The following is a 12271-nucleotide window of genomic DNA, read 5'->3' on the forward strand; positions in this document are numbered from 1 at the left end:
TGTTTCCTGTCAGGTGGTGAACCTGGATCCCGTGATCCAAGACGACGCAGAGCTGCAGAAATCCTCCAAGGTGCAGCATCTCGTTCTGGCTGCTGGTCTCGCAGCCGCAGGCCCTCTGACCGACCGTCTGTCCGACCCTCTGTCCGACCCTCTGTCCGACCCTCTGTCCGACCCTCTGACCGACCCTCTGTCCGACCCTCTGTCCGACCCTCTGTCCGACCCTCTGACCGACCCTCTGACCGACCCTCTGTCCGACCCTCTGACCGACCCTCTGTCCGACCCTCTGTCCGACCCTCTGACCGACCCTCTGACCGACCCTCTGACCGACCCTCTGTCCGACCCTCTGACCGACCCTCTGTCCGACCCTCTGTCCGACCCTCTGACCGACCCTCTGACCGACCCTCTGACCGACCCTCTGTCCGACCCTCTGTCCGACCCTCTGTCCGACCCTCTGACCGACCCTCTGTCCGACCCTCTGTCCGACCCTCTGACCGACCCTCTGTCCGACCTCTGTCCGGCCCTCTGACCGGCCCTCTGACCGGCCCTCTGACCGGCCCTCTGACCGGCCCTCTGACCGACCCTCTGTCCGACCCTCTGTCCGACCCTCTGCCCGACCCTCTGACCGACCCTCTGACCGACCCTCTGACCGACCCTCTGACCGACCCTCTGACCGACCCTCTGACCGACCCTCTGACCGACCCTCTGTCCGACCCTCTGTCCGACCCTCTGTCCGACCCTCTGTCCGACCCTCTGACCGACCCTCTGTCTCTGCAGCTGCTGCCCATCCACATCCTGCGTCTGGGCGTGGAGCTGGACTCCTTCGACGGCCACCACTACATCTCCTCCGTGGCCCCTGGGGGCCCGGTGGACCGACACGGCGCGCTGAGGCCCGAGGACGAACTGCTGGAGGTAAAACTGGAGCTGCTCCGTTTATCCGTTCAGCGCCAGGGTTCTGGAACGGGAACGCTTCAGTTCTCTATCCATCCACTGGACCCGGACCGACCCGCCGACCCGACCCGTCTGACGGTTCTGTTCTTTGAAGGTCAACGGCGTCCAGCTGTACGGGAAGTCCCGGCGGGAAGCCGTGTCCTTCCTCAAAGAGGTTCCGCCTCCATTCACTCTGGTTTGCTGCCGACTCCTGATCCCAGACCAGGAACCGGAACCGGAACCAGAACCAGAACCATCCTCTCCACCACAACCAGCAGCAGAACATCGGAGCATCGAAGAGGTGAGGGAGTCCGGCCCTCGTTCCTCCCAGGAGTTTCCACGTTTCTCATGTTCCAGATCAGCTCCAGATGCAGCTCGGGTCCAGAGAACCCCTGGTTCTGGTTCTGGAGGTACGGGTCAGAACCTTCTGAACTAGGAGGTAATGATTTGTTTTTGCCTGTCAGATGGAGATGAAGCTGTCATCGATGCTCCGCAGAGAGGAAGAGGAGGAAGAGGAGGAGCAGGTACCACAATCAGTCAGTCTGGTTCTGGACCCGAAGCCTGATCCGGTCGGTTCTGTCCGTCAGCGGCAGGGTTCTCCTGTGGAGGAGCCGATGAGGAGCGAGGACTCCAGCCTGGAGGAAGAGGAGGAGGAGGATGAAGGCGAGCTGGCTCTGTGGAGTCCGGAGGTCAGCGTGGTGGAGCTGCAGAAGGAGGCGCAGCGCGGCCTGGGCTTCAGCCTGCTGGACTACCAGGTGAGACCGGGCCCACAGCACCACACGCCACCGCCGAGCTGCCCTGCAGCGTGAAGACTGGGATCTGTTGGAGAGGAATCGGTTCCAACGGGGTCACGGTGGATCCATGCGGTACTGATCCGGTTCCTCTCTGCTGTTCCCTCAGTTTCCTACCAAACTTGTCAGTTTTAGTGAAACTCTGGAGGCTGAAGATTCAAGAGGAGCCTCCTCTCCTCTCCTCTCCTCTCCTCTCCTCTCCTCTCCTCTCCTCTCCTCTCCTCTCCTCTCCTCTCCTCTCCTCTCCTCTCCTCTCCTCTCCTCTGTAGGAGGCGGCCCTGACTCCGCCGCTCTCCACCTGCAGCCGCCGTGCTGCAGCTAAAAATACCCACGCTTTCTTCTGCCAGCCTGAAACTTGGCACGGCAGCGGCTCGCTCTGCGCCGGCGGCGCTGCTGGGATTCACTGAACCGGCTTCTGAATTCTGCTGGGGGGAAGAGGCAGGTTCTGGCGGGTCGGGTCGGGTCCCAAAATCAGAGCCTCTCTCAGAAGATTTGGAGAAATCTGGAGAGGAACTGGTAGAAAACTTCTGAAACAAGTCTGGAAATTCCTAGAATAAAAATGTTAAACAAGACGAGATGGTTGGATGATGGGTGGAACCAGCAGAGCCTTTAGCTACCGGGAACCAGCAGAACCTTTAGTTACCAGGAACCAGCAGAACCTTTAGTTACCGGGAACCAGCAGAACCTTTACCTACCAGGAACCAGCAGAACCTTTAGCTACCAGGGAACCAGCAGAACCTTTAGCTACCAGGAACCAGCAGAACCTTTAGCTACCAGGGAACCAGCAGAACCTTTAGCTACCGGGAACCAGCAGAACCTTTAGCTACCAGGAACCAGCAGAACCTTTAGCTACCAGGGAACCAGCAGAACCTTTAGCTACCAGGAACCAGCAGAACCTTTAGCTACCAGGGAACCAGCAGAACCTTTAGCTACCAGGAACCAGCAGAACCTTTAGCTACCAGGGAACCAGCAGAACCTTTAGCTACCAGGAACCAGCAGAACCTTTAGCTACCAGGGAACCAGCAGAACCTTTAGCTACCAGGGAACCAGCAGAACCTTTAGCTACCAGGGAACCAGCAGAACCTTTAGCTACCGGGAACCAGCAGAACCTTTAGCTACCAGGGAACCAGCAGAACCTTTAGCTACCAGGGAACCAGCAGAACCTTTAGCTACCAGGGAACCAGCAGAACCTTTAGCTACCGGGAACCAGCAGAACCTTTACCTACCAGGAACCAGCGGAATCTTTAGCTACCAGGGAACCAGCAGAACCTTTAGCTACCGGGAACCAGCGGAATCTTTAGCTACCAGGGAACCAGCAGAACGTTTAGCTACCGGGAACCAGCAGAACCTTTAGCTACCGGGAACCAGCAGAACCTTTACCTACCAGGAACCAGCGGAATCTTTAGCTAACAGGAACCAGCAGAACCTTTAGCTACCGGGAACCAGCGGAATCTTTAGCTACCAGGGAACCAGCAGAACCTTTAGCTACCGGGAACCAGCGGAATCTTTAGCTACCAGGGAACCAGCAGAACCTTTAGCTACCAGGGAACCAGCAGAACCTTTACCTACCAGGAACCAGCGGAATCTTTAGCTACCAGGGAACCAGCAGAACCTTTAGCTACCAGGAACCAGCAGAACCTTTAGCTACCAGGGAACCAGCAGAACCTTTAGCTACCAGGGAACCAGCAGAACCTTTAGCTACCAGGGAACCAGCAGAACCTTTAGCTACCGGGAACCAGCAGAACCTTTAGCTACCAGGGAACCAGCAGAACCTTTAGCTACCGGGAACCAGCAGAACCTTTAGCTACCAGGGAACCAGAACCTTTACCTACCGGAAGCGAACCACTACAGAACCGGAATCTTTAGCTACCAGGGAACCAGCAGAGCCTTTAGCTACCAGGGAACCAGCAGAGCCTTTAGCTACCAGGGAACCAGCAGAACCTTTAGCTACCAGGGAACCAGCAGAACCTTTAGTTACCAGGAACCAGGTGATTGGTGGAACCAGACAACAAGGAGTTCTGCTTTGGTGTGGAGTGCTCTCCATCGTTTCTTCTTCTGCTCCTTTCTGCAGTAGAAACTCTGAAGCGCCCTCTGCTGGAGGACAGCGATGGCCTCCGCTGCTGGTCCTGGTCCGGTTCCACTGGACTGTGACTCGTCACCATGGATACATGTTCTGCTCCAGCTGAAATTCAGAACCATAGAAGGCCGCTCCCTCCATGTTTCAGTCTGGACTTTAACTAGACCGTCCTGTTTTCACCACCAGCCAAGGCGTCCATCAGGAAACAAACACATGAACATGATGCGAGTGGGACGGTCAGACGGTCAGACGGTCAGACGGCGTTCTGGTCTCTGTCGCCCCCTACCTGCTGGTCTGTGAACTCTAAATCTCCTCTCTCCGTCCCACCTGGACGGTTTAATTCACAACCCGGTTCTGACTCTCTGTCCCGGTTCAAACAGAACCTTTCTGCTGCAGACTGGGTTCCTGCAGAACCCGGGCTCTTGTGTTCGGCTCTTTTATTTCAACGAGTTGAAACGTTTTTGAACGGCTGGGTCGTTTCCAGCCCGACTTGAGGTCCACTCGGGTGTGTTTCTGTTCCTCAGGGTGTGAAAATGTCCCACCCCGGATTAAACCCGTCTCATGTCTCACCCTGCAGGACCCGTTGGATCCTGGTCGCTGTGTGATGGTGATCCGGTCTCTGGTTCCTGGTGGGTCCGCGGAGCTTCATGGAGGTCTGCTTCCTGGAGACCAGCTGGTATCGGTTAACCACACCCTGTTGGACCTTCTCACCCTGACCGAGGCAGTGGAGGTGCTGAAGTCGGTACCGCCTGGTACCGTCCGCCTGGGAGTCCGCAAGCCCCTGGTAAGTCCAGACCTTCTGCTCTACAGGTCCAGGTCCTACCAGGGTCTCTGGGGTTTTCATCCCACTGTTCATTTCCTAATGCAGAGGTTCCCAAACTGTGGGGCGCGGCCCCTAAGGGGGCGCAGTGCCATTGCAGGGGGGCTGCGGGAAGCAGTATGGATGAATGGAGAGAGAAAAAAAAGATGAACGCTGGGGGGGGAGTAGATGGAAGAGTATAACAGGGAGTCTCTAAGAACCCCCCACCAGACACACATCGTTCAATTAGACAGCAAGAGTCTAACTCTCCTGATTTATAATCCATAGGGGGTGGGGCCCAGGAACAGAACCACTGTGGTTCTGGACTGATGAGCCTTCAGACGTTTCCTGGCCCAGAGTTTTAGTTTTAGGTCAGAAGTTGATCCAGACTAAGTTCTGGACCTTCAGATATTTTGGGCATGAAGCTTTTGGAGCTTCCTGTTGATGAACCAGAGTAGATGTGGACGGTGTTGATCGATGGCTTCTTGGGTTTCCTGTTCACAGGTTGTAGAGTTCAGAACTTGTTTCCTCTCTGGTTCAGAACCTGCTGAACACAGAATCCTTTTGGTTCTGGCTGAACCTGAGCTGCTTTCTCCAGCTTCCTGGTCGACCCGTTTCCTGTTTCTGCAGGTGGAAGCAGCCGGTCCCAGCAGAGAGAACCTGACCCAGGATTCTGCTGGAGGCGGCCCGCTTCCAGAGGTAAGCACCGTGTTCCTGACGCTCTGCAGCTTACGGATCAGAACCACATGTCTAAACGGAGTGGATGAGATCTGGTGATGATGTCATGACTTTAAAAGCTTCTGATTGGTTATTCCATAACTCCTCAAATTCTGCTTCCTGCTGTGACATTGTGGAATCATCTAACCCAGTGGTCCCCAACCCCCGGGCCGTGGACCGGTACCGGTCCGTGACCAATTGGTACCAGACCGCGCAAGAAATGATTAAATATTTCAGTTTTATGTATGATCTTTTATTTTGAAAATCCTTTAACCGGATTCTCTCGATTACACTGAGGCCACAAGCAGCAAAATGAGTCAGAAACAGATCAGATGTCTTTGGAAAGTTTCTCTGCAAAGGGGAAAAGGCCCAGAGAAGAGACAGGAGGATGGATTTATCCCGGACCGGTAGGTGAGTCCCACATTACAAGCCGCTCTGCGTAACATGCGGCGACCGGCTGCTAATGAGGCAATGAAGCTTCAAGCTGCTTCACCACGTAGAGACCAAGCAGGCTGTGGATATCAGCAACACTTCAGGTGTTATTGTCTCCCATCTCTCCCAGATGGACCGTCTGGTTGCAGAGAAACAAGCTCAGGGCTCCGTTAGTCAGTATCGTGAGTTAAAATGTTCACCAAAGTAAAATGTTCGTTTTTGTGGCACATCTGTATCTTATTTTGAAGGGATATATAAACGTTACCATAGCGACCAGAGTCAGAGCGTTTGGGTCGAGAGGAGATGAGTAGAGCTTGTGAGTCTTAAGTCTGGTTTAGACAGAAAGATTTAAGAATGTCGGCCGATTCTCCAAACCTCTGTGACCACAGAGCTGATAAAGTCCAACAGGTTCGATCGGTTCGTGTGTCCAAGGCAGGAGGAGCAACACGAACCGATTCCAGTCAGAACATCCCGATTCCAGAGGATAATCCAGGAAAACCCCAACATAGCAGGAATTTAGAACAACCAAACACGGATGACGATGTAGAAGCAACAGTGATAGTTTGTGGAATCATTTTAGAGATAAAAGACGTAACAAAAAGAAAAGGAGGTGGATGAAAGACGACGGAGCAGCCGCTCTATTTGCTGCTCTATGATTTGGAGGTGAATGTTTTTTCATAGTTAACATTTTTAACTGAATAAACATAATAATGACCTTTAGATTTAATAATAAACATTTCCACATATCATCTCCGATATGTCAGCTGTTTGGGATTCCCCTCTGTTCTCACCGCGCTTTCTGATTGGCTGCCGTCACATTCAGCAGGTTGTTCTCGTTCCCAGTCAGGGAAAAACTCACAGGCTGGGTAAAAAGGCCAAGACAACCCAAATAGGGAATATTCAGGATTTAGAGGGACACCAACATGCAGAAGCCTCATCTGACTGTTCATCCCCCTCCGGGCCGCAGCAGCATTTCCAAGTCTTGACTGGTCCGCGGTAATAAACAGGTTGGAACCACTGATTTAAATAAAACAGGATTTGAACAGAAATGACCTGCAGTATCTCTTACAAACATCATCTAAGTAGAACAGATGATTATTGAAATTATCTGCAAATAATTTGGCAATCAGTGAATTGATAACTGGAGTACACAGACTCTACGTATAAATGTAAACATTCTGCAGTGAACAACCTTCCTTTGTAAAGCTGTTCTACCAAATTCCTCTGGTGGCCGTTTTCACCTGGTTCACATTATGACTAAATCTATTGATCAGCTCTTCATCCAATTAATCAGATAATTATGTTACTGCATCTCAGCCAATAAAAGGTTCATTTCTTTCTTCTAAAGATTAAGTGAATTATTTAAATATTTACGAAGGGAAAAATCTGCAGAATCGTCCAATTTTTAAAATTCCATTAATCAAAATTTGCTACCAGTTGTAATTTTAACGTCCAGTTTCATAATGAGGCGTGGCGTGCTGCAGGCGCCGTGTGCTGCAGGCGCCCTCTGCGTGCTGCAGGCGCCGTGTGCTGCAGGCGCCCTCTGCGTGCTGCAGGCGCCCTCTGCGTGCTGCAGGCACGGTGTGCTGCAGGCGCGGTGTGCTGCAGGCGCCCTCTGCGTGCTGCAGGCGCCCGCCGCCTGCTGCAGGCGCCCGCCGCCTGCTGCAGGCGCGGTGTGCTGCAGGCGCCCTCTGCGTGCTGCAGGCGCCCGCCGCCTGCTGCAGGCGCCCGCCGCCTGCTGCAGGCGCCCGCCGCGTGCTGCAGGCGCCCGCCGCGTGCTGCAGGCGCCCACCGCCTGCTGCAGGCGCCCTCCGCCTGCTGCAGGCGCCCTCCGCCTGCTGCAGGCGCCCGCCGCCAGCTGCAGGCGCCCGCCGCGTGCTGCAGGCGCCCGCCGCGTGCTGCAGGCGCCCACCGCCTGCTGCAGGCGCCCTCCGCCTGCTGCAGGCGCCCTCCGCCTGCTGCAGGCGCCCGCCGCCAGCTGCAGGCGCCCGCCGCGTGCTGCAGGCGCCCGCCGCGTGCTGCAGGCGCCCTCCGCGTGCTGCAGGCGCCCTCCGCGTGCTGCAGGCACCCACCGCGTGCTGCAGGCGCCCTCCGCGTGCTGCAGGCGCCCTCCGCGTGCTGCAGGCGCCCTCCGCGTGCTGCAGGCGCCCACCGCCTGCTGCAGGCGCCCTCCGCCTGCTGCAGGCGCCCTCCGCCTGCTGCAGGCGCCCGCCGCCAGCTGCAGGCGCCCGCCGCGTGCTGCAGGCGCCCGCCGCGTGCTGCAGGCGCCCGCCGCGTGCTGCAGGCGCCCACCGCCTGCTGCAGGCGCCCTCCGCCTGCTGCAGGCGCCCTCCGCCTGCTGCAGGCGCCCGCCGCCAGCTGCAGGCGCCCGCCGCGTGCTGCAGGCGCCCGCCGCGTGCTGCAGGCGCCCACCGCCTGCTGCAGGCGCCCTCCGCCTGCTGCAGGCGCCCTCCGCCTGCTGCAGGCGCCCGCCGCCAGCTGCAGGCGCCCGCCGCGTGCTGCAGGCGCCCGCCGCGTGCTGCAGGCGCCCTCTGCGTGCTGCAGGCGCCCGCCGCCTGCTGCAGGCGCCCGCCGCCTGCTGCAGGCGCATGCTAGGTGCTCTAACATGCGTCTCGTGTCAGACCGACATGTTTCACTGCTGCTGCCTCCTGCTGCGGCCATGTTGGAACAGGAAGTCCTAACTGGTTGCTCCCGGTTCCCAGTGGGTCTCCCAGTCCAGAGTGCAGCAGCTGAAGCCTCAGTAATCACTCTGAGAGCTCGCTCTTTGTTCTGACTGTCGTCCTGCTTCCCTTCACTTCATCATCCTCTTCCTCCCCCCTTCATCTTCTCCTCTCTTTCACCTTCCTCTCCCTCTGCTGACTCAGCGCCATGGCTCGATGCTATAAAGTGCTCCATCAGCTCAACCCGCAGCATCTTTCTTTAAGTGAGGCGGCCGGAGGGAGGAGGACGGGGGGGTTGCTGTGAGGACATGCCCCCCCCCCCCCCCCCTCGTGTCCTGCAGTATCTCTCTGTTGCTGCAGGACTGCTGCCGCTGCTCCAGAAACGTTCTGCTTCCCTCTGCTGCGTCTCAGCTCCTGATGCACAAAGCAAATAACAGTAATAACCTGCTGGCAGAACCACATCCGCCAGCAGGGGGAGCAGTTTCCCAGCCACAGCGGGTCGGGACAACGTGTCCCCACTGAGGACACGTTGTCCCCAGAGCCTCTGGATGGTGGTCAGCAACATTTTCCACGAATTAAAATGAAAATGCTTCTCTACGGTTTGTTAATCAGAAACACTGTAGTACCCTCGCTCTGCCAGCAGGGGGCGGAAAGGAGCTTCACAGGGAGAGTCGACTTTAAAATACTGATGGATCAACCATTCTGGTCCTGGTCCAGGTTCTGCTCTACATCCAGAACCAGAACCTGACCCAGCAGCCTCTTCTTTGCTCCTAGATCTGGAACAAACTTCCAGAAAACTGCCAACCAGCCGAAACCCTGAGCTGCTATCTGAAGAAAGGCACCAAAAGCAGCCAATCAGAGCCGGGAGGTGGGGCTTAGTGCTGTCAATCAAGCTCATGTACCTGCTGCTAAATGTGCTAATGGAGGAGAGATGACTTCCTGTTGCAGGAAAACCGTTTATACGCCATCATCAGTGGCTATGCTAACTAGCTTAGCATTCAGGACAGGCTCTGCTAAGGGGGAGAAGCTGCAGCCTAGCAGAGCGCACAGGCATGATTGACAGCGCCAAGATCCTTGATTGGCTGTTTCCAGTAAGCACTGGGTGAAGAAGAGGATATCCACTCAGAGTTTACTTTGACTGGACCGTTGATCGTCTGCATGATGGATCTGATCAGTTGTGATGAATCACAAACGTCGTCTGACTCCAACGCTTCATGTTGATGATCCTAAAGTCTCGTTGGTTTTCCTCAGGTGAATTTTCTGAGCTGTGGATTCAAACGAGCGTCAGAACGTTTCCCCCATGTGGTCAGAGGGAGACGTGATCAGTGTTCAACCATCACTTCAGTCAGGAGATGGGATCCAAACACGCTCTGCTGACCCGGGTTCTGGTTCTGACCGCGTTCATTTACTTAAAATCACAGATTATTAATGGAGCAAGTCGACATTTTATTCAGTTATTTTGTGTGTAAAAGTTGATCTGAACACCAGAACCAGAACCCTGATCTGTTCTGGTCCCTGCCAGGCGCCTTGCTCCTCTCCCTCCTCTTCCTCCTCTCCCTCCTCCTCTTCCTCCTCTTCCTCCTCCTCTTCCTCCTCCTCCTCCTCTTCCTCCTCTTGCTCCTCTCCCTCCTCTTCCTCCTCCTCTTCCTCCTCTCCCTCCTCTCCCTCCTCTTCCTCCTCCTCTTGCTCCTCTCCCTCCTCTCCCTCCTCTTCCTCCTCCTCTTGCTCCTCTCCCTCCTCCTCCTCCTCTTCCTCTTTATTTCCTGTTTTACATGCTCCTCATTCAGCTGAAGTCGTTTCACGGCTCACCGCTCCCTGATGTCTCTCCATAAAGTTCTGCGGGTCGGTTCCGACCCGTTGTGTCAGGCTGACCAGAGAGGGACCCCGCTCCGCCGCCGCGCCTCGTTAACTCCTGGAGGTCGCAGGGGGGCGGAGCCTGCACCAGCCAATGCTGCTGCAGTAATCTGATTACTCTGAGAGGGGGCGGAGTCAGGACAGAGTCCGACTGGTTCTGGACCGGTTCCAGGGTTCAGATGGAGTTCAGATGGAGCGGCCCGGTCCACTTCAGCACATTGTTCCATTCTGGCTCAGAACCGCCTTCCTGGACCCTCCTGGAAACACTGGGGGACCCATCAGAACCGCTGGGGGACCCATCAGAACCGCTGGACCCCCAGCGGTTCTGATGGGTCCGTTTGGACCCGTCCTCCAGCACCTACATGGGTCGGTTTTAATCATCCCGACCTCTGCAGGACCTGTGTGTGTGCATCGTCCCCCTCCTGGCTGTAAACGGGCCGGGCCGGGCCGGGCCGGGCCGGGCCGGCTCGTCATCATCTCATCGTCTAATGGGAGGATATTAAACGCCGCATCTTTAAATCTTCAGGATGAGGCCAGCAGTCATCAGTCTGCGGAGCGCTAGCCGCCGTCTGCTCCTCACCTCCATTACGGCTGGACTGGGCCCGCTTCCCGGGCCGGGCCCGCTTCCCCGGTCCAAATGAGGCAGCAGAGTCCTTGAGGACGAGGCGGCGGGGAATTAGCCTAAGTGTTGCCATTAATATTTCCTGGAGGGAGCAGGAGAATCCCTCAGGATGTGCTGAGGAGGCGCTTTGGGCCGGACCGGGCCCGGCGCCAAGTTCTGATGTCCAGAGGAGTTCAGCAGAACTTTCTCTGTCCTCACACTCCCTCAGAACCAGAACCAGTCAGAACCAGAACCAGAGCTTCCCTCTGCTGTTCTACTCAGAGCTGTGAAAAGTATTCACCCCTGACCTGGTTCTACGGTTCTGACCCGGTTCTACGGTTCTGACCCGTTTAAATCTACCACATCAAGCAGAAGCTAATGGAGATCGATTCAGGATAAATGGTTCTGATGGTTCTGCTGATGGTGCCAACATGCTGGTAGATGACCTTTGACCCTCTCTGTGCTCTGCTGAATGGTCAGGTCAGGGCGCTTCACCATACTTTAACTAGGACACCTCTTTGAGCCAATCAGAGGGGGACATGCTGGTCAGGGTTCGGCCCAGTGTAACCTGGCTTCAGGCCCGGTTCTGATGGCTGGATCTTCTCCTTCAGGAGGTTCTGCTGGACCAGAACATCACACCACCTCCACTGTGTCTGGCTGCTGGGAGGATGTTCTGGTTCTGTCTGATGGATCGAGACCAGAACCGCCCAGTTTGATCTCTAACGACCGATTATCCTTTCAGGGTCCCAGTGAAAACTCTGAGCTTCCAGATGATTCCTGTCAGGAGGAACCGGAGCTGATCCTGGACGGAGGTCTGCCTCGCTACGCCTCGTCTGTGACCTCTGACCTCCTGCCAGCGGAGGAGGGCCTGGAGATGGCTGTGGATGAAGAGGAGGATGAAGAGGAGAGTAGCTCGCTGCCCAGGAAGCCTCCTCCATCCTGGGAAGACTGGAAGCTGTGGTCTGCTGGTCGAGCAGGAGGTCCACAGGAGGTCGGTTCTGTTTGGTTCTGTCTGGTTCTGGACCTTGTGAGGTGTCTGTGACCTGAGGAAGGTTCTGCTTCAAACTCCAGGTGAGGAGAGACTCTCAGGATGACGAGGAGCTGCAGAAGTCCGACCTGGAGAGCATCTCATCTGTTGGAAAACTCATCCTGGGTGAGGAACCGCTCCACCTATTAGAACTCCACTCCGCCTATTAGAACTCCGCACCGCCCATTAGAACTCCGCTCCGCCTATTAGAACTCCGCTCCGCCTATTAGAACTCCGCTCCGCCCATTAGAACTCCGCTCCGTGTCTTAGAACTCCGCTCCGCCCATTAGAACTCCGCTCCGCCTCTTAGAACTCCGCTCCGCCTCTTAGAACTCCGCTCCGCCCATTAGAACTCCGCACCGCCCATTAGAACTCCGCACCGCCCA

The 12271-nt window shown here is 56.1% G+C and overlaps 1 protein-coding gene across 13 annotated transcripts in view; it reads left to right on the forward strand.

Annotated features, from left to right (window-relative positions):
- The window catches only part of patj (PATJ crumbs cell polarity complex component), a 46172-nt gene that overhangs the window by 10784 nt on the left and 23117 nt on the right, over window positions 1-12271 (forward strand). For 12 of the 13 annotated variants that reach the window (XR_014087083.1, XM_081605727.1, XM_081605737.1 and 9 more), the window contains 8 exons: window positions 14-70; window positions 775-909; window positions 1043-1228; window positions 1392-1682; window positions 4373-4579; window positions 5225-5293; window positions 11601-11849; window positions 11930-12011. Coding sequence is in view for 12 of the 13 variants with exons in the window: in XM_081605727.1 (XP_081461853.1) it covers window positions 14-70; window positions 775-909; window positions 1043-1228; window positions 1392-1682; window positions 4373-4579; window positions 5225-5293; window positions 11601-11849; window positions 11930-12011 (1276 nt within the window). In the remaining variant the exon portion in view is untranslated. The remainder of the gene's footprint in view (window positions 1-13; window positions 71-774; window positions 910-1042; window positions 1229-1391; window positions 1683-4372; window positions 4580-5224; window positions 5294-11600; window positions 11850-11929; window positions 12012-12271) is intronic. The other variant, XM_081605732.1, reaches the window with a different exon arrangement.

Source organism: Poecilia reticulata, chromosome 4 (assembly GCF_904066995.2).
Source record: "Poecilia reticulata chromosome 4, P_reticulata-male-v2, whole genome shotgun sequence".
Taxonomy (NCBI): Eukaryota; Metazoa; Chordata; class Actinopteri; order Cyprinodontiformes; family Poeciliidae; genus Poecilia; species Poecilia reticulata.